The sequence below is a fragment of the Molossus molossus genome, unplaced genomic scaffold (genome assembly GCF_014108415.1).
Source record: "Molossus molossus isolate mMolMol1 unplaced genomic scaffold, mMolMol1.p scaffold_m16_p_1, whole genome shotgun sequence".
In the NCBI taxonomy this organism is placed as follows: domain Eukaryota; kingdom Metazoa; phylum Chordata; class Mammalia; order Chiroptera; family Molossidae; genus Molossus; species Molossus molossus.
In genome coordinates this window covers 61,923,548-61,944,589 of record NW_023425344.1, presented here as the reverse complement: position 1 = coordinate 61,944,589, position 21,042 = coordinate 61,923,548, and the positions used below count along the sequence as shown (strand labels likewise).

At 36.7% G+C, this 21,042-nt stretch overlaps 1 protein-coding gene across 6 annotated transcripts in view; it reads left to right on the top strand.

The window, feature by feature from the left end:
- The window catches only part of LIN54 (lin-54 DREAM MuvB core complex component), an 81,639-nt gene that overhangs the window by 59,867 nt on the left and 730 nt on the right, over positions 1-21,042 (top strand). Inside the window, exons 7-12 of one of the 6 annotated variants that reach the window (XR_004959302.1) lie at positions 30-121; positions 2,050-2,121; positions 2,879-2,981; positions 3,140-3,277; positions 9,791-9,993; positions 20,414-20,513. Coding sequence is in view for 5 of the 6 variants with exons in the window: in XM_036259435.1 (XP_036115328.1) it covers positions 30-121; positions 2,050-2,121; positions 2,879-2,981; positions 3,140-3,277; positions 9,791-9,993; positions 13,010-13,211 (810 nt within the window). In the remaining variant the exon portion in view is untranslated. Of the gene's footprint in view, positions 1-29; positions 122-2,049; positions 2,122-2,878; positions 2,982-3,139; positions 3,278-3,515; positions 3,600-6,368; positions 6,446-9,767; positions 9,994-13,009; positions 13,358-20,413; positions 20,514-21,042 lie in introns of those variants that run through there. The other 5 variants (XM_036259435.1, XM_036259472.1, XM_036259464.1 and 2 more) reach the window with 5 other exon arrangements.

The following is a 21,042-nucleotide window of genomic DNA, read 5'->3' as shown; positions in this document are numbered from 1 at the left end:
GGTCTAAAATTATCTTTCATTACATTTAGCTACAGCAGTCTTCATATGTGTCAATAGCAAGCAACTCTAATTTTACTGGTACACCGAGTATCCAGACCCAGGCAAGGCTTCCATTCAATGGGTGAGTATTTAGAAAATATAGATCAGGTTAAATGAAGTATCAAATAATATATATTTCAAAATACATTTGTTTGATTTTTCCCCCCTCAAAGCTGTGTGACCATGCCTCTACAGTACTTTTTGATTTGAAATATTTTAAATATAAAAGTTATAGGAATAGTCAAAAGAACTCCCACATATCTTATTTGAGGGCCACCCCCTTGAGATGCTTATTCTACTTTTGTCATAGCCCACACTATATCAGTGTCAACCCAGGGGTGCCCCCAGGAGGGGTCCTTCACGTCCCCCATTATTCCCACACATTGTCTTGCCACCAAGTGTGAATAATGATATGATATTTTTGACAACCTGGAGGTTCTTCCTCCCCCACTTCAAGCCAAGGTTCCTGCTCAGGATGAGTTTCCAGCTGAATGTGGAGGCCTCCTGAGTTTTCCCAGGCATGGTGTGTGTGTGTGTGTGTAGGGTTGGATCTAGGTGATATGTGGGTGGACTTTTTTTTTTCCCCCATTGATTTTTAGAGAGTGGAAGGGACGGAAAAAGAAAGGAAGAGGGAGCCCAGCCAGTGAGGCTCAGTAGTTGAGCGTCGACCCATGCACTTAGAGGTCGATGTTTCTATCTTTCTCTCCCTCTCCCTTCCTCTCTCTCTAAAATCAATAAAGAAAAATAAATAAATAGCCCTTGCTGGTTTGGTTCAGCGGTTGGAGCATCGGCCTGCGGACCAGAGAGTTCTGGTTCAGTTGACGCTAGGGGCACATCCAAAAAAAAAAAAAAAATGGGAAAAAGAAATAAACAAAGGAAAAATATTTTAACAAAAGAAGAGCCCTGGCTGGTTTGGCTCAGCTGTTAGAGCATCAGCCCGTGGACCAGAGAGACCTGGGTTTGGTTCCTGCTAAGGGCATGTACCTCAGTTGCAGTGTGTCCACGGCCCCAGTTGGGGTCATGTGGGTGGCAACCAGTCGATATGTCTCTCACATCAATGTGTCGTCCCCACCCCCCGCCCCACTCTATCTGAAGATAAACATGGGGTAAAAGAAAGTATCCTTAGGTGAGAATAAAAAATAAAAAAAAGAAGTACAATTAAAAATGAAATATTACTTAAATCAATCAATCAATCAGTAGCTTGTCACCGATACATTTAATTGGATTCACTACTTTTTCCATGTGCTTTCTTATTCTCTCCATCTCTCCTCTCTTCCCTCTCCTCTCCTTTTCCCACCCTGAATATATTTTTTAAAGGGTATTGGTTTTTAAATTATGTTAGGTCCTTGCTTTTTTTGTTTGTTTGTCTTTTTGATAATCTTTTAATTGTTCCCTTTGCAATGTTGGATGAAAGCAGTCTACCTCTCTCCCCTCCCAAATTCCAGCCCCATACATCCTTGTTTTTATTTACTAACTAGTAAAATTTTATAATTAAGTCTGAAAAGTTTTGAGGAGATTTGAACTTTAGTTCTCTGAAGGAAGGGTATTTTTTGTGGAATGTTCTGTAGAAGTTATTGATCATGTTTTTAAAAAAACAATTTTTAAAAAAATTTTTTTTAGGAAGGGAGAGGGAGAGAGAAACATCTATGTGAGAGTGCACACCCTCACTGGGATTGAGCCTGCAACTCAGGCTTGTGCCTTGACCAGGAATGGAGCCGGCAACATTTTCGTGCACAGGGAGAACGCCCAACCAACTAAGCCATACTGGCCGGGGCCTATAACATCTTTTTTTTCTCTCCCCTCATATCTTGACTCTCTGCCTCTCTTTTCATGTTACAACTTGCTTTTGAACTTAATGTAAATGGAACAACATAGCAGACTTTTACTAGAGATGGATACATTTGTTAAAGCTTTGTCTTAGGAGGACTTTACATGTTGGGGACTTTTCTAATTTTGAGTAGTTGCTTTTAATTGATTAAAATGTTGTATCTTTTTTGTGTGTCTGTATAGCATAATCCCGTCAGAGTCTGCCAGTCGACCCAGAAAGCCCTGTAATTGCACGAAATCTCTGTGTTTGAAATTGTAAGTCTTTTTGCTACTGTTTCCTCATTTGATATAACTGAAAATGATTTTTAAAATTTCTTAACAGACCAATTCCACAAGTGGAAGTAATTTAAATAAATAATACATGTATGAATGCTTGAGAACACGACGGTGTGAAAATACTGTTTCATTCATTCAGAAAGAAATAATTGTAGAGTCTTTACCATAGATGAGGCACAGGAATAGGGATTAGGGACAGCAGCAGGAGACAGACCTGGTTTCTGTCCTTAATAATAATAAATTTGATCTTATTCATGACCTTTATAATTTGATCTCCTGAATGAGGAGTAGTTTTTTTAATTATTGGATGATTAATTTGCTTATCAATACTGAACTAAGAGATTTCACATGAAACAATTAAATGAAAAGTATTAGTCATGTTGGAGTTAAGAATCCAAAGAAGCATGACAGTAGTTCAAGTGAGCAGGTTTCACTAATAAATATAGCCTATATTTCTCCTTCTTCATGATTTTGGAATCACTTACTTTGGGGGCACATAAAGTCATGTAGCTCTTGTGTTGACAGCTGTTACTACGGGGACTAAGTTTCTAAACTAAAATTCTAGGAGCTGGTGACTTTAATTTTAAGCTTTATCATGTGATTGACTAGGTGGCTCCGAGTACATTTTTGAAGTGTTTTACCACATATATAATGCTATTAAATCAGCTAGTTTAGAGTTTTGTTTGTTTTAACAATGACTTTTTTAATATAACTTACACTGATTTTTATATTCCAGATACTGTGATTGCTTTGCAAATGGTGAATTTTGCAACAACTGCAATTGTACTAATTGTTACAATAATTTAGAACATGAAAATGAGAGGCAAAAAGCAATAAAGGTGATGATTTTTTATTTCATTTAACCGACAAAAATTTTATTTTGCACCTGTTTTATGTAGAACTTACTGTTTTACAGAGAATTTCTGTCCTTTTCAGTATTTAAATGTAATGTCCTGTGATTTAACTTCACTTGATATTTAATCTGTTGTTCTGCTAGGCATGCCTTGACAGAAATCCAGAAGCTTTTAAGCCTAAAATTGGGAAAGGAAAGGAGGGAGAATCAGATCGACGTCACAGCAAAGGATGTAATTGCAAACGATCAGGATGTCTTAAAAACTACTGTGAATGCTATGAGGTGAGATGCTAGTTGGGGGAAATAATCTAACCATCTTTTGAAAAACATGTTAGAAAGGACATACTATAAAAATCTACTTGAAAATTAGGAGATCGCTTTACTATTGCAGTTTGAAAATATGCATCATTGGCCCAATGGCTGTCATTTTGAGGAAGACCTTCTGACCTCCCAAGCATGGCTCAGAGAGCAATACAGGCCTACCTCATTTTATTGCACCTTGCTTTATTGTACTTCACAGACGCTGAGTTTATTTACAAATGAAAGGCAAGACCCTCCACTAGCAAAAAGATTACAACGCGCTTTATAGCGATACCTACTTTATTGCAGTGGTCTGGAACCAAACCTGCAATATCTGAGGTATGCCTGTACCTTGGTTTTGTCATTACAGCTTGGGATCTCATTAGCTGATTTACCAGTTCATAACTTCTTGGTCATTATACCCAGAAGTACGCAAATCAGACTACCAGCTTAATAATTTTCAATGAAAATAATAACATCAAAGTGGATTGGAAACTCTATAGTAGTTCTCAGCTGAATGTCAGTACTGCCACTTTGTCCCTCCTGGGCTTTTTGGAAATATATATAGATACAAAATAGCCTGCATTTCAAGTTATAGCCCAGAAAGTAAAGATTTACTTTTCCCAAATGCTAGTAGTACACTGTAGAAGAACACTGCTCTATGGAAAACTAAACTATGTTGAGAAGTTTGCTTTGTGAACATAAATAGGAAAGGAGAAATGTGGAATATTGCTGAAAGAAGTTATTGGTCATTGTGAGGTGTTGCATCTATTTTACAATCCTACTCAACTGGCTGTTTTTAATTATGGGTCAGGAATTTTTTCTTTCTTTCTTTTTTAATCCTCACCCGAAGACATACTTTTATTGATATTTAGAGAAAGAGAAAGGGAGTGGGGGGAGAGAGAGAGAGAGAAACATCAAAACATCAGACAGTTGCCTCCTGTACACCCCGATGAGGGATCGAACCCGCAATCTTTTGGTGTATGAGACAACACTTCATTCAACCAAGCTACCCGGCCAGGGCCTAGGCATCTTCTCTGAAGAATGTAGTTGAAATTCTTCTTTAGCAGATGCCACGTAAATCATTCCTTGCTTCAGACAAAGTACTATATAGTTTATTATTTTTGTTTTCAAAGGTTTAATATAAGAATCTAGTCATGCCGAGATTTGCCCTAGGTGACTGTAATTGGTTCTTGGTGCACCTGAAACTCTTTCCTGAGAATCTTTGGGGTTAAGTCATTCCCTCAGTTGGCTCTTATCATTTGGTATATTTTCATTCTTTCAAATTTCATATTCAGAGGGAGACTTTAGTTTTGGCAGAAGTCTAGCCTTGGATGTGGTAAGGTAATGCCACCAAGGAGTGCACTCTACCCTGGTAAGGTTTGCTCTGCTCAGGAGCATGCACCTGCATTTCAGGCCCCTCCTGTACACAGTGCGTCAGAGTAAAGATCTGTGTAATGAATTCTTCATTTATGCATTGCATAGGTCAAATACTCCAGTCAAGAAGTATAGTAAAGTAACATCTTGTTAGTCCTAAAGCCAGTATGAGTGAAAATTGCATATAATCAAGATTGTTTTTGAAAGTCTCTTAATGTCTCAGAGTCCAACAAACCAGTTTTTCATCCAGTATTGGAAGAGATTAACTCTTTTTTTTGTTTGTTTGTTACAGATGTTTCTCCTTTTTCCCCCATTAACACCCTCCTCCCCCGCCCTCCCCACCCTATTCCCAGCTTTGTTGTCCATGTCCATTGGTCATGCATACATGCATATAAGTTCTGTAGTTTATCTCCCCCTACACACCCCTCTCCTGTACCCTAGGAAGAGATTAACTCTTGTTCGAACATCTGATCAAATAGGTGGCTTTTGTTAGTGAACAATATCATATAAAATTTGTCATGAATATGTAAAAATGTTAAATCATAAAACCAAGTCCACAGAGAGAAAAGGTAAGTTGATGTAAAGCTGGGTCAGAAGGTTAAAGAAACACTTTTGTGCGAGTGGCAGTGAACAATCAATACATGCTGGGCATATGAAATTCAAACATGTGAACTAATAATTGAACTGGTTAACAGATCTGTGAATCAGTAGAAGTAGAAAAGGCAGTAGACTAAAATATGTTAGAAGACATAAAACTGCCCTATTATAATAAAATCCTTGACATTCAGGATATATACAGTGTCTAATTTGTTGTTCTAAAATACTAAGAAATAGTATTGTGTGGTTCAGTGGACTGAGCATTGTCCCATGGACTCAGAGGTCCTAGTCAGGGCACATTGCCCGGGTTGCGGGCTCAATCCCCAGTAGGGGGCATGCAGGAGGCAGCTGATTGATGTTTCTCACATCGATGTTTCTCTCCCTAAAAAAATCAATAAAAATATATTTTAAAAATAATGATAAAATAAAATACTAAGAAATAAAAAACTTGGAATATACTAAACTATGACTAGCAGTGGCTAATTGCATCGCTATGAATTAGCTGTGACATCGTCTGACAGTTTGTGTTGAATTGTTGGTCTTTTGAACTGAACTGGCTTTTTTTTTTTTTTGGTCCAGTTGGTCTGATTCTACATAACATTTATATTCCTTTCACAGAGCTTGTTGATTGGATGAGTGACTGTCCACATTATTTAAATGGTTGTGCCTTTTCTTGGGACCTTTTCCCTTCCCCTTCCCCTTTTTTTTGGACCACAAAAAAAGTTGAATTAGCAAAGCCAAATAGATACCTTGTCATTCTAATTTCTATCCCCCCCCCCCCCCGACCCCCACCCCCCCGCCCGAGTTCCTGTTAAATATTAGTACCTTTCTTACGGTTCTTAAAACCATACTTAATGCAGATACACATTATTGGTATGTCTGAGCCCCACCCCCAACCCTCAGGATTTTATCTCTTCATCTTTAGATACTTCTTCTTCTAAGTCTTGTTTTAGGTAGAGAGTCCCAGACTGGCTTATAGTAACCCAATTAACTCAAAATGTATATCCATTTTTTCCCCTTGGTAAATGGAATTTATTAGTGTATTGTAAAAAAGGAGCAGAGTACATGTGTTAATAATATGATCTGTTTATCTTGATAGGTGTTATGGAGAGAAATCAATTATTTATTTAAATTGACATGGGTTCACTGAAGAAAATGCAGCCAACAAAAGATACTCAAATTTACTATGAAATGTAAATTAAAGAACAGTGATATCTCACTTTATTTTTTCCTGGTAAATATTAAAAGAGCTATAATTTCCTGGCCGGTGTGGCTCAGTGGTTGAGCATCGACCCATGCACCAAGAGGTCGCTGGTTCGATTCCAGGTCAGGGCACATGCCCAGGTTGTGGGCCAACTCCCCAGTGGGGGGCATGCAGGAGGCAGCCAATCGATGTTCTCTCTCATCGATGTTTCCAGCTCTCTCTCCCTCTCACTCCTTCTCTCTCTAAAATCAATAAAAATAAATAAATTTAAAATAAAAATAAAAGAGCTATAATATATGTTGTTGGAGGGAATGTAGGAAAGGCTTCCTTTATACATTGCTGATAAGGTGTGGTGTCAGCCTTTTGAAAGAATAGTCTGGCCACATCTATTAAAATTGAAATATATGTACCCTTTGACCATTGATCCCAATTCTAGAATAGAAATCTATCCATCAATGTAAGAAACATTCAAACCTGTGAAGAATTATTGTGAGTTTATTCCAGTCAAACTGATGAAAATTGCAGGGAAGCAGAATCTCAGAGAATTGAGAAAATGCTCCAGAGAATGTCACTTTTGCACCTATTTTATACATTACAGTCAAGAGAAGACTAAGTGGATTACATGAAATCCATTGGTGATAGATTGACCTTGGGGATTGGATAAAAAGTAAAATGATAGACATATAGATCTTATACATAGTTAATAATCAGCAGTTAACAGGATAAAAAATAACAATTATAGGATTTATAGTTTCTGCTCTGGTGCATTTTTTGTGCCCTGAGGGGTCTGGAAAAAGGAAAGTTATGACATCAAAGATATGTTATCTTAGGTGCAAAAGACAATAGACAGGCTCAGTTGAGGTAAAGATTGACTTTTATCAGGGAAGATTCTAGCTTAGGATATAACTATCTGCCATAAACTGCTTTTAATTAAAAAGTTTTTGGCCCTGGCCGGTTTGGCTCAGCGGTTAGAGCGTCGGCCTGCGGTCCTGAGAGACCCGGGTTCGGTTCCCGCTAAGGACGCGTACCTCGGTTGCAGTTTGTCCCCGGCCCTGGTAGGTCGTGCGGGTGGCAGCCACTCGATGAGTTCCTTTCACATCGATGTTTCTCTCTCTCTCTCTCCCTCCCACTCTACCTGAACAAAAAATGGAAAAATGTCCTCGGGTGAGGATAAAAAAAAAAAAAAAAGAGTTTTTGTTTTTGGTACATGTCCCTAGCAGGAACCGAACCCGGAGTTTCTGGTCCGCAGGCTGATGCTCCAACCGCTGAGCCAAACTGGCCAGGGCTTAATTAAAAAGTTTTTATTTCAGACCATCCTTTGTGGTTATTTTAGGTCTCTGAGTTTGCAAGGCTGCTTCGAAGGCCTTCCCTGAGCTTATCAGATTAGCATGTGGTCACTTTTCAGGCCATATATTCTGTAGAAATAAAAATATAATATATACAGCCCTGGCCGGTTTTGCTCAGAGGTAGAGCATTGGCCTGTGGTCTGGAGAGACCCGGGTTCGGTTCCTGCCAAGAGCACGTACCTCGGTTGCAGTTTGTCCCCAGCCCTGATTGGGTCGTGTGGGTGGCGACCACTCGATGTGTCCCTTTAACGTCGATGTTTTTTCTCTCTCTCCCCCCCTCCCACTCTACTTGAACAAAATATCAAAAACTGTCCTTGGGTGAGGTTAAAAAATATATATATATAATATATAAAAAAAATCTTTTTGTGTATTGTTTGTGGTACTCAATAGCTGGAAAAATATGCCCATCGATAGGGGAGTGAATGCCCAAATAAGATGTGCCCCATCCATACCAGGGATTAATACCTAATACCCAGCCATTAAATAGAATTGAAACTGGACAACAGTGGGTCCAGGCCGCCTGTGACTACTTGAGCCAATTAAGCAGAGACAAGGTTGAATTGTATATGAGCATTTATTCCAATATTGCCAGCAGTTTGGGAGAACAGCTGGGTCATCTTGCAAAAATCTATACTCCACTCCCTTGGTACCCAGTGGTTTATATTGGGTATTACATGGGGAAGTAGGCAAAGGGAATGTCAGTGGGTAAAATGGTTGGGGAAGTAGGCAAAGGGAATAACAATGGCTAAAACAGGTACAGGTTTCAGACACAGAGAAGTAATGGGAGCTGGGAAATGTGGGCTGTCTCCAGTGCACTGCCTCCAAGACGCCAAGGTTGCCAGTCTTTCCGTGATGGGGGTGGGGGCAGTTCTCAGGTAGGGGAATGGACAGCATTCCCGAAGTAAACTCGGAGGGCATACAGCTCCCAGCCAGGTCAGAATGGGCTTTCTTTAATCAGAACAAAGCAATCATGATTAACAGAGCAGGGATGTTCAACATTTCTTATAACTATGGCTAGCACCCCCACTATGATCAGTTCTCCATTATTCTGTTATTCTCTCTCGCCCCTTTCAGAATGAATTCAGTCTATGCTAGATGACTTGGAAGGAGGGATTCCTTCAGGCATAGTGTAAGAAAAGAAAGATACCGAAAAGTGGGAATATGAATTTGTAAAACAAAACTAAACAATGAAAGACTCTTGGATTTGTGAGTTAATATATGTGTATGTTCATAAGATCTATGTTTTTCATCAATATACATATATTTTACACATTAAAAATTTTTTTTTTCTTTATTGCTCTTAGGGAGGAAGGGAGAGGGAGAGAGAGAAAGAAACATCGATGAGCGAGAACATCAATTAGCTAACTCCTGGGCCCACAACCTGGGTTTGTGCCCTGTCTGGGAATCCAACCACTGGACCTCTTGGTGCATGGGTTGATGCTCAACCACTGAGCTACACCAGCCGGGCAATTTTTTACATATTTTTTGATGAGAGGACATACTGATTTAATATGGGCTGTTAAAGGGTTTGAGGAATCTGGGGAGGGGATTCAGGGAGGGAGATAGCCATAATAAAAATAGCATCTATGAAATTCCTTTCGTGGGAGGTCACCAACATGTTAATGATGACTTGATTGAGGTAGTTCAATTCTGGATGAGCCTTTTTTTAAAATGTTGTAATGTATTATTCATATTCTTTATAAAGAACATGTTTTTCATACCAGCAGGAAAATCTATACTGGGGGGAAATGATGTGAAAAGGCTCAAACACAAACATTGCATAGCTACTCTCAGACCGACCTATCCACATGGGTAGTTAGCCCACTTAGTGTTTGTCATCAGCAAGAGATGTTTCCACTTTATCTTATGTCAGTTGACCAGTTAATTCTGTTATCTATTGATTTGATCCTGGAGCCTATAGTAATTTGTTTTGGTTTTGATTTGGAAGCTTTTCTTTCGTAAATCTTTTAGGCAAAAATAATGTGTTCCTCAATATGCAAATGTATTGGCTGTAAGAATTTTGAAGAAAGCCCAGAAAGGAAGACACTGATGCACTTGGCAGATGCAGCTGAAGTAAGGGTGCAGCAACAAACTGCGGCGAAGACTAAGTTATCCTCTCAAATTTCGGACTTGCTTACTAGGCCAACACCAGCTTTGAATAGCGGAGGAGGAAAGTAAGTCAACTGTTTCATCTCTTTATAGCATAACATGATTATTCATTTTTGGTAAAGTTTTTCTTGTTGGACAATTGAGTTCATACTTTTGGTTGTTGTAAATCTAATTTTTTCATTTTCTTTCTGTTTTAGTTACTTGTTATAAAGGAATTTAAAGGCAACAGAAAGCCCTGGCCGGTTTGGCTCAGCGGTTAGAGCGTCGGCCTGTGGACCAGAGAGTCCTGGGTTGGGTTCCCGCTAAGGGCATGTACCTCAGTTGCAGTTTGTCCCCAGCCTCGGTTGGGGTTGTGCAGGTGGCAACCACTCGATGTGTCTCTCTCACGTCCATGTTTCGCTCTCTCTCTTCCCTCCTCTCTCCCTCCCACTCTGTCTGAAGATAAATGCAAAATGTCCTCGGATGAGGATAGAAAAAACTTAAAAAAAAAAGGCAACGGGAAAACCACTGTCACATACATTGCAGGGTTCTAAAATGCACAGTACTGCTTTAGTTCACTCTACTTTAATTTCATTGGTTTTCTCCCTATTAAGATGAGCACTTATGTAATTTGACAAATGTCTAAGAAAACTAGATTTTTCATATTTCTTATTGGTTGTGCCATTATCCATATTTTTGTACTTTATTTCTGTTAATTTAGGAAACTTCCAAACCTGTAAGAATTTTTATGAGTTTATTTGAGCCAAACCGAGGATAGTTGCTGGGAAGCAAAATCTCAAGGGATTGAGAAAATGCTTCAGAGATTGGTAGTTTTACACCTTATTTTATACATTGCAATCAAAGGAGGAGGCCTAAGGAGGTTATGAAATTCATTGGTGAGAGATTAGGTAGATGGGAGAAAGCAAAGCAGGGAAATCTCTGGAATCTCTGGTATTGGATGAAAAGTAAAACAAATAGACACACACACTTTTTTTTACATAGGTGGGTATAGGATAGTTAACAGTTGACATTTAACAGGATAACAGTAACAGTGCGGGGCTCTGTGGTCTCCTTATTCTGGTTGGAGATTGTGTCCTGAGGGGTCTAGAAAAAGGAAATGACCCTGACATTCCAAATGTTTGTTAACATCGATGCAAAAAGACAATAGACAGGCTCAGTTAAGGTAAAGATTGACCTTTGTCAAGAAGGATACAGGCCTTGGACAGGTCCAATGGCCATGACTAGATTTTAATTAGAAAGTTTTAATTTCAAACTATCGTATGAGGTTACTTTAGGTCTCTGAGTTTGTAATGTCGGCCTCCCCTGAGCTTGTCAGGTTTAGCATGTGGCCCCTTTTTCATCATATTCCCTTCTTTTGCCTTTTCCATGTCCCCTTAGCACCCGTCACATACTAGATTGTCGTAGCTCCTTTTCTGACTAGACTGCTGAGCTCTGGAGTAGAAAAGCTGGAGTTTCATTTCAAGTCAGGCCGACCTGAGTTGAAACACTATCTGTGCTCTGTAGTAGTTTGTGAATTCAGCAAGAACTTCATCTCTCTCAGCCTGTTTTCTTAGCCTTTAAGTCACCCTTACCATGTGGCTGTGAGGAGAAAAGCATCTCTGTTGCAGCATTTGGCAGAGCCTGATTTAACAAGTTTGCTGACTTGAATTTATATTAGACAGTTGGTGAGAGATTAATTTGAGGAATTATTAAATGGAATGAGCCTTGCAAATGGTATATCATTTAAAATGCCTAAATTGAAATAAGATCCAATGCTTATAAATTAAGACTTCTTTTATTTCAGATATTAGTTCTAAAGAACTCTTACAACTGTAATATAATCAGCAAATGGTTCTTAACTGAATAAAGTGGAAATGGGTAGACACCTTAATAAGGGATCCTCTCTGGTCATCTGCTTTCAGTAATCCTTCAGAATATTAAATCTAATCTCCATCCGGAGATTAAAGATATTGCTACACTCAAATATTTACAATTAATTTTCCAATTCATTTACATTATGAAGTGTAAAAGAACACAAAATTATACACTATAATCAAAACTATGTAAAAAAATAAAACTATTAAAAATGTTATGCCAGCATGTAACATTCATCTTTGTGGCAAAAGTTTGGATTTTTCTTCCCTTTTACTTTTCTACTTTCCAAATATGATATAATGAGCATTACCTTTACACAATATTACTAATTATTTATTATTGTAATATTAACATGATTATAATATAATATTGTCTCATTTAAAGTACTTTTTGTATTTTAAAGATTTCTGTACAAATGTATAGCAAGCTAAATCCTGAATTATTCTCTTGTCAGGGAGGGCTTTCATTAAAGACTTCCTTTTTTTTTTTCAGTTTCCTCCTCTCAGTGACTGCTTACAAATTGCTGATTTAGTGGTTAGATTAGGTTGCTCAGTTTTATCTCCTGAACGCTTTTAACACTTGCTCACACATAGCAAGCCTCAGGATGGATTCGTTCGGATATAAATGAAACTCCGTGTACAGAATAACACTCCCTGTTGTTTTGTTGGTTGTGATAGAACAATGCAAAATTTGGAGGTGCTTGATTTTTTTACAAATATATGGAAATATGGGAAAGTACTTTATTTTTAGTGTTGTCCAGGAGATAGTGCGTTCGATTCCCAGTAATTCATTTTTTCATTCAGCAAGTATTCTTGGAGTGTCTCTGTGACAGGCACTGTTCTAGACAGTGAGGAACAGCGGTAAATAGAACAGAGACTACACTTGTGGAGCTTTCGTATTCATGAATTGGGAGGACTTTTGTTATAGAAATATCAAGTCAATATGTAGAATTACATCTTTTATTTAGATAACTTTGTCTAGGTAAGAAGACATTTTATGTAAACTGTTATATTTTCTGAACAATATTTTTAAAATATGCTCACTCATAAAACCAGGCCTGTTTAAAGCTCTTTAGGATGTGCTTATGCTCGTTTCATAAACTGTGATGTTCAGTGTGCTGGTAGATCATGAAAATGTCAACAGATTTCCAAGTGAAACAGTGTCATCCACTTTTGTAGTTATTCAGCACCATTATCATCTCTTTTTCTTTCTCTAAAATTATTTCAGATTGCCATTTACATTTGTAACTAAGGAAGTAGCTGAAGCCACGTGTAATTGCCTTCTTGCCCAGGCTGAGCAGGCGGACAAGAAGGGGAAATCAAAGGCAGCAGCTGAACGGATGATACTTGAGGAATTCGGACGATGTTTAATGAGCGTCATCAACTCTGCAGGAAAAGCAAAAAGTGACCCTTGTGCTATGAATTGCTAACTCTTGCACAAAAGATAAATGGAACTGTACAGAAAATTGAAGGTGCAGGGACACTTTTCTAGAAGATAGTTTAACAATTATTGTATTGTTAATTCAGTCATTGTGAGACCTGAAATTATAATATTGAGAAGAAATCTTAAATGAGGAAATTAGTACATTTTAAATCTTAGTTAAATCGGCTTATGCCCCTTCTAAATTGAATTTTTCTTTATTGTATTATATAGCTTTTTAATTTGTGTTTCTTAAGAATTAGATGTTCTATCCTCTGACTCCAAGAACATTTATAAATTACTATAATTTATAATGTATGGCGTTGTATGACTTTGTTCAGTAGAAAAAGCCAAAGCAGCATTGGTATTACTCATTCTCTGGTACTAGACCTAGAATATAAGTAGATAGAACGTCTACATAAACAAATTCTTATGAAACATATTCCAATAACATTGTGTTTAGAAAGCACTATCTTTTTAAAGAAAAATAGACTTTTTAGGGTAGATTGTAGAATAATATCCCATTGTGCTTTTGGAATATCAGAAGGGGAAGTAATCCATAGGCACACTTTTAAAAGTTATTATTTTTTTTTATTTTTAAAAACCATATAAAATATTAAGGGTTAGTAAATTCTCAAAGGATGGGTGATATGTTTTATAACAAGTGACTAAGAAATGCTTTGGAATGTTTTCACTTTCTTTCAAGGAAGTGGTATGAATTTGAAATAATAAATTGTCAAGTGATTACTGGGTACTATTAAAATGAAAGGTTCCTACAAATAGAAGCTAAACATATTAAGTAGTAGTAAAACAGAACCTTATATAATGATCAGGTATAAAAGTTGATTTGAATGGAGAAATAAATATTGAAGCTCTAAGAGATGAATGTAAGGAAGGTTATTTCATCTGTACAAACAGTTCCCTTTATAGACTTGAACTAAGAGGTTTCAAACCAATGTATGACTTATTTTATTTACTAATGGGCCTCCCAACAAAACTGTCAAAATTGTACTGGGGTGATTTTTTTGTTGTTTTTATAAGGGAAGCTTAAGATAGCATTATTTTTAGCCAGTGATTTGGTAAGTGGAAGAAGGTATGAGTGTTTTCATATAATTATTAAAATAACCTAAATCATTTTCAGAAATTCAAAAGCTTTATGAATTTAAGATTTTATGACAAGAAAAAAACATACTGGAATTCAGGCATTTTGTTAGGTACCTTAATCCTCAGTAATTATTAGTATGATTATTACATTTCCTACAAGGACTCTATAGTTGTATGTATTAAGTGTGTATATATGTTCATATGAACACACAAGATATAGGCAATAGAAATTAAGTAATCCAAAAGAAGATTCCGTTATTCATTCAAATATCTTCCTATTGAAATTTGGATTTATAAAATTATAGTGCAGTAAACTTTAAATGTAGATAGTGCATTCTTAGCACCTCTAGTGTGTTTAATTAAAATTTGTATAAATGTAAATTAGTGTAAGAGGATAAAAGAATATCTAATCAAGTTATTTTTCAAAAGATTACCTTTTTGGTCTAAATCTAAACTTTGTTCATTTTGTACATATTCTGTGTTCAATTCTAATTGCACCTTTGTGATGTGTATTTATATACCGTGTGCAGAAAATGTTTGTGAAATTTGGGTTACAATTATAGATTATGTATGACGGCACTGCTTGAGAATGTTTTGCTTGTAAAAATTTGAAGGAGTAATCAAATGCTACTAGTTTTTCTGATTTTCAAGAAGCTAAAGTATTAAGCCTTTTCCTTTGTGTGTAGTACTTAATAACTTTTTGTATTTAGGCATTTGCATCAAATTGCTGAACAAGATTAATATCCACATTAATTCAATAATTTTAAAAGACTATTTGGGGAGGGTTGGGTATATAATTTTTTAGCTCTATTTACATCCCAAAGTAGAAAGATTAAATTTATATTTACTAGAGCTATTCAAAGAATACACTTTTCTATATTGTAAAAACATGACAGCAAAGTAAATCATACAAAAAAATAAACATTTATACTATTCTGTAAAAAAAAGATTTTGCAATTTTCTTTAATACCACCACTTTTAATCATTTAACATGCAAGAAATCTTTTAAACATATCTGATTTTAGGTAAATTTAACATTATTTTTGAAAGCATACAACTAAAAAAATAAGCCTATCATTTTGCCTAATTATCATTAACATAAATTGCTTTGAAATGAGACATTCTTTTTCCTTTTTTTTTTTTTTTTTTTTTTTTTTTAAGGGCAGAAAATCTACTCTTTGTTATGTTTGATGTTCCTATGGTGAGCTCCCTCTTACAAGAACTAAAAGCAACTTGTAGGTCTTGTCTTTGGACTATATGGGAACCAGAACCTTAATGTTACAGGTAATAAAACAAGCAGAGCAGCAACTTCTGGGACAGACTACTGTTTTAGCCTCCCCATCCTTTGATGTGGACAACTGGTATTTGCTCAATTCTTATGTAAAATGTGAATAAAAATACCTTTAGAAAAGTCTTCTATTTTATTGTTTTGTAACATAAGTAGCTAAGAGTACCTGTTATGTAAATACAGCTTCAAATCAGGACCTCCAGCCCTACCTGTGATCATATTGCCTCCCTTAGCACTTCATATAGGAATTTTGTAGCAGCAACACAGAGACGAGCTAATCACTAGAAAGCTTTCACTAATGTAGTTATTTTCTATTATGTAGTTTTATGTAAGTTACTTAGGTCTTTTTTTTCTTGTTAGGGCTCCTTTAATGCTCATTTGGTCTCGACTGTTGACCAAATGTGAACTTTTTATGATCTAAGTAGTTTTATTAAATGTAAGTTATAAATATTTAAAAAAAACAACTTTAAATTAAAATTTTAGTTTAAGTAGTTTTGTGAAAGCATTTAAGGCATTTTAGTTTTTAAAAAATAAGTATATTCCAGGGTAATGTTTATTATAAGGTCAAAGACTTTAATGTCACTCTTTAATTTATATTAGCAAATAAAATCTGGCAGTATATAAAAACAATACATCATGACCAGGATGGATTTATCCCAGGAATAAAAGGTTAACCCAATATATATATTTTTAATGTTATTTATCAACATGCAAATGAAAAACTTTGTGATTATCCTCAAAAGTTGCAGAAAACAACCTTTTGAATATACTAAATTGTATGCTTTAAAGGGGTGAATATTGCCCTGGCCAGTTTGGCTCAGTGGTTAGAACATCAGCGCACAGACTGAATGGTCTCAGGTTCTATTCCTGGTCAAGGGCATGTACCGGGGTTGGGTTGCAGGTATGATATCTGGCCCCAGTCTGGGTTGTGTGGGAAGCAACTGATTCATGTGTGTCTCACATCAATGTTTCTTTCTCTCTCTCCCTCCTTCCCTCCTTTCCACTCTATCTAAACATCAATGGAAAAATATCCTCGGGTGAGGATTAACAAATAAATGAATGCATTGCAAATAAAAATGTAAATAGCCCTGGCCAGTTTTGCTCAGCGGTTAGAGCGTCGGCCTGCAGTCCAGAGAGACCTGGGTTTGGTTCCCGCTAAGGGCACGTACCTCAGTTGCAGTTTGTCCCTGGCCCTGGTTGGGTTGTGCGGGTGGCAACCACTCGATGTGTCCCTTTCACGTCGATGTTTCTCTCTCTCTCTCTCCCCCTACCACTCTATCTGAACAAAATATCAAAAAATGTCCTCAGTGAGGATAAAAAACAAAAAGCAAAACTCTGTGACTGAGTTAGGCAAAGATTTCTTAGATCTTAAAAGTATGATCCCTAAAAGAAAAAAAATCAGTAAATTGAACTTAATAAAATTAATGTCTGCTCTTCAAAGCACACCAAGAAATAAAAGCCACAGACTAGGAGAAAATATTTGCAAAACACATCTGATAAAATGCACTTATGTCCAGAATATATAAGTAATGCTCAATAAGAAAACAAAAAACAAAAAAAACTTCTAAAACATGGGCAAAAGACTTGAACAAACATTTCACCTAAAAGTGTGTGGATGGCGAATAAGCCTACAAAAAGATGTTCCTCATTATTAGCTATTAGGAAAATTAGAGCCACAATGAAGTATCACTGCACACCTATGTCAATAGGGCTAATTCAAAACAAAACCAAGTACTGGGGAGGAAGTACAGCAACTGAAAATTTCATGTATTACTGGTCGAAATGCAGAGAGGTACAGTCACTTGGTAAAAAACAGTTCTGGCAGTTAGTTATAAAGTAAAATAGACATTTACCATGTGACCTACTGTATGAATACAGCACATTTTTATCATTCATCAGTGGGGTATCTACTCTGTTTTTAGCTATTGTTAGAAAGTTAGTGTACAAGTTTTTACATGGACATCTTTTAATTTCTCTTGGATATATATGCCTGTTAGTAGAATGGTTATGTCATTTGGTAACTTTTTAACCTTTTGAAGTACTGTCAAGCTGGTTTCCAGTGTGTGCATCCCCACCAACAGTGTATAAGGTAAGGGTTCCAATTTTTCCACATTCTTGACAACGCTTATCTTTTTTCTTACAACTATCCTAGTGGGTATGAATATCCCATTGTGGTTTTGATTTGCATTTCCCAGATGGCTAACGTTAAACATATTCATGTGCTAATAGGCACTTTGTACAGTGTCCCCAAAAAGTGTATACAGGGTATCTGTAGATTCTATTACATTTTGAAACTGAAATGTATTTTAATAAACACTGGCTTTATAATTATTAAAAGTTGTATATATATTTTTGGGGGGAGACCCTATATATTTCCTTTGAAAAAATGTCTACTCATAGTCTTTACCTACTTTTAAAATTGGGTTGTCGCCCTGGCCAGTTTGGCTCAGTGGTTAGAGCGTCGGCCTGCGGTCTGGAGAGACCCGGGTTCGGTTCCTGCTAAGGGCATATACCTCGGTTGCAGTTTGTCCCTGGCCCTGGTTGGGTCCTGTGGGTGGCAACCACTCGATGTGTCCCTTTCACGTCGATGTTTCTCCGCCCCCCCCCCCCCCCACTCTATCTGAACAAAATATAGAAAAAATGTCCACGGGTAAGGATAAAAAAAAAAATATTGGGTTGTCATTTATTATTGAGTTATAAAGGTTCTTTGTATATTCTAGGTACAAATCCTTTATCAGACAATATGATTTGTAGAAGTTTTCTCCTGTTCTGTGGGTTGCCTTACTTTATTATGTCTTCTGAAGCACAAGTTTCTAATTTTGATAAAGATCAATTTATTTTTTGTTGATGGTACTTTTGGTGTCATAGCTAAGAAACTATCACTTAATCTACATCCCAGCTCTTTTTTCTTCTAAAAGTATTAGAGTTTTACCTCTTACATTTAGGTTTTTGATCCATTAAGGGTTAATACTTTTGCACGTGATATCCAGTTGTTCCAGCACTACTTGTTGAAAAGAAGGATAAATGTCTGAAGGGGATGTTAGTTTTCTCCAAAGAAGAAATGGACAAAGGTGCTGAGTAGAATTTACAAACTAAATAACCCTAATTAAATATGAATACAAAAACTGTAAAGCAGCCTTACAAGCATGGCTCAGTGGTTGAGCAGTCACCTGTTCAATTCCACATGCCCAGATTGCAGGCCCAATCCCCAGTGCGGGGCATGCAGGAGGTGGCCAATTGATGTTCTCGCTCATTGATGTTTCTATATCTCTCTCTCCCTTCCTCTCTCTCTAAAATCAATAAAGGAAAAAAAATTTTTTTAAAAAACTGCTAAAGCATATATCAAGTAAATCTGATATCACATTTCACTAGGGCAAGAGCAACTAACTGTGCTAAAGGCAGGAATGGAAATGTTATCTTCAATGTTTGTCCAATTTATCCAGCACTTAGTAATGCAAAACACCAATTTCTTAAAATACAGAATATATTAATACATTAGTCAAGTGTAATAGCAAAGAACATAAGACACTACTGAACCTAGTTTCAAGTAAAGATCAGGTACAAAACTTGGATTTATATAAGTAATAAGTTAAGGGTGGTGACTTACAAACAGGTTTCCGTTAAATAGATTTATCCTGCTGAATCTAAACTCTATTGCAAATAAAACAAAAATCACAATATTCAGAATTCTCAGCAATAGCTCTCATAAAAAATTGTAGTGCAACTCTGATTACATTTGAAAACTTAGTTTGAGGTAGAACAAATACAGAAAAATATCAAAATATACTATTTAGGGTACATTTCAATTAATGAAACTCAACTTTTACTTAGTAATTAATCTTTTGCAATTTTCAGTTTTCATATTAAGATTAACTGTACTTAATAACAGAGTAGATATTTTACATACACAGGTGAATATGTCCATTTCTTTTATCTACTAAAATACTCCCATTTGCACCTGGCTGGTGTGGCTCAGTGGTTGAGGGTCTTAGCCATGCACCAAGAAGTCGCTAGTTCAATTCCTGGTCAGGGCACATGCCCAAGTTGTGGGCCACATCCCCAGTGGGGAGCATGCAGGAGGCAGCCAATCAATGTTTCTATCTCTCCCTCTCCCTTACCCTCTCTCTAAAATCAATAAAGAAAAAAATTCTAAATAAAATACTCCCATTTGTGAAAGTACATATATCTATTTTTTTCTTATTTTTTCAAATCTAGGTTTGAGAGAAGAGAAAATTGCCCTTGTTTCCATCTTTGTATTTAAGTTTCTCTTAAATTTCTGTAAAACTTATGTAATGGTTTTTGAAATTTTGTTACCCCTCACTCCAGGATATTTTTCCATTTATTTTTTGTTAGAGAGTGGGAGGGAGGGAGAGAGAGATACATTGATTGATTGTCTTCCACACAACCCGGACCAGGGCAGGGGATCGAACCTGCAGCCCAGGTGTGTGCCCCCCCCCCCTTTTTTTTACTTATTTTTAATCCTCACCCAAGGATATTTTTCTATTTATCATCAGATAGATTGAGGGAGAGGGGGAGAAACATGAATGTGAGAGAGACATGGATTGGCTGCCTCCCGCATGACCCGACCAGGGCTGGGGAGAAACCGCAACTGAGGTACATGCCCTTGACTGGAATAGAACCTGAGCCTCTTCAGTCCTCAGAACGATGCTTTAACTGCTGAGTCAAACTGACCAGGGTTATATAATGAAGACAAATTTTCATACCTGTTGCCTCAAGTGACCATATCGTTCCAATTTATTACTCACATGCTATAAAATTCCATTATTCATTCAACAATAAAATATGTTTCATTATTTTAGCCTCCCTGTAAACACAAGTAGACTTCAGAAGGAGCAGAAACTGAAATAAAGGCTTCTTCTCATTCGCTGAGGAGCCATGGGCTCTTCCAATAGGAGTCAAGTAAGTATCCACTCTATTACTCAAAAGTAGTATTTCGAAGTCCAGAGACAATGGATCATGAAAATTACATCAACTGCATACTTCCCCCAAACTACATTCCCCCAGCTCATTGCAACAAAGGAAACATCTCCTGGCTCATGTGTTTACCTTCTGCTGATAAAGCATAAGTACTTCTATTTTAGGGTACCCTGGGGCAAAGGGACTTTGTGGCACGTGATATTTTAATTTAATCTAATTATCAAAAGACACCTTAATTTCCACAAGTAAAATTCAAGGTTTTATAGGTATTCTGTCAACATTCTTAAGAGCTGTAAAACAAAGCTCTTTTAAGGAATGTAGTCTATTTGTAAAAGGAGTCAATGTATTGGTGACTCCTTCTGTTATTCTCTCCTAGTTTTTATTCTCTCGTTTTTAAAGCAGACTGAACAAGTTAAAATTATATCCAGTAACATTATTCAGTCTTATAGTAGTAAATTCAAAGACACCACCTCTTGGCTAGTCTGCTCTTAAGTGCTTTATACAAGTTGGT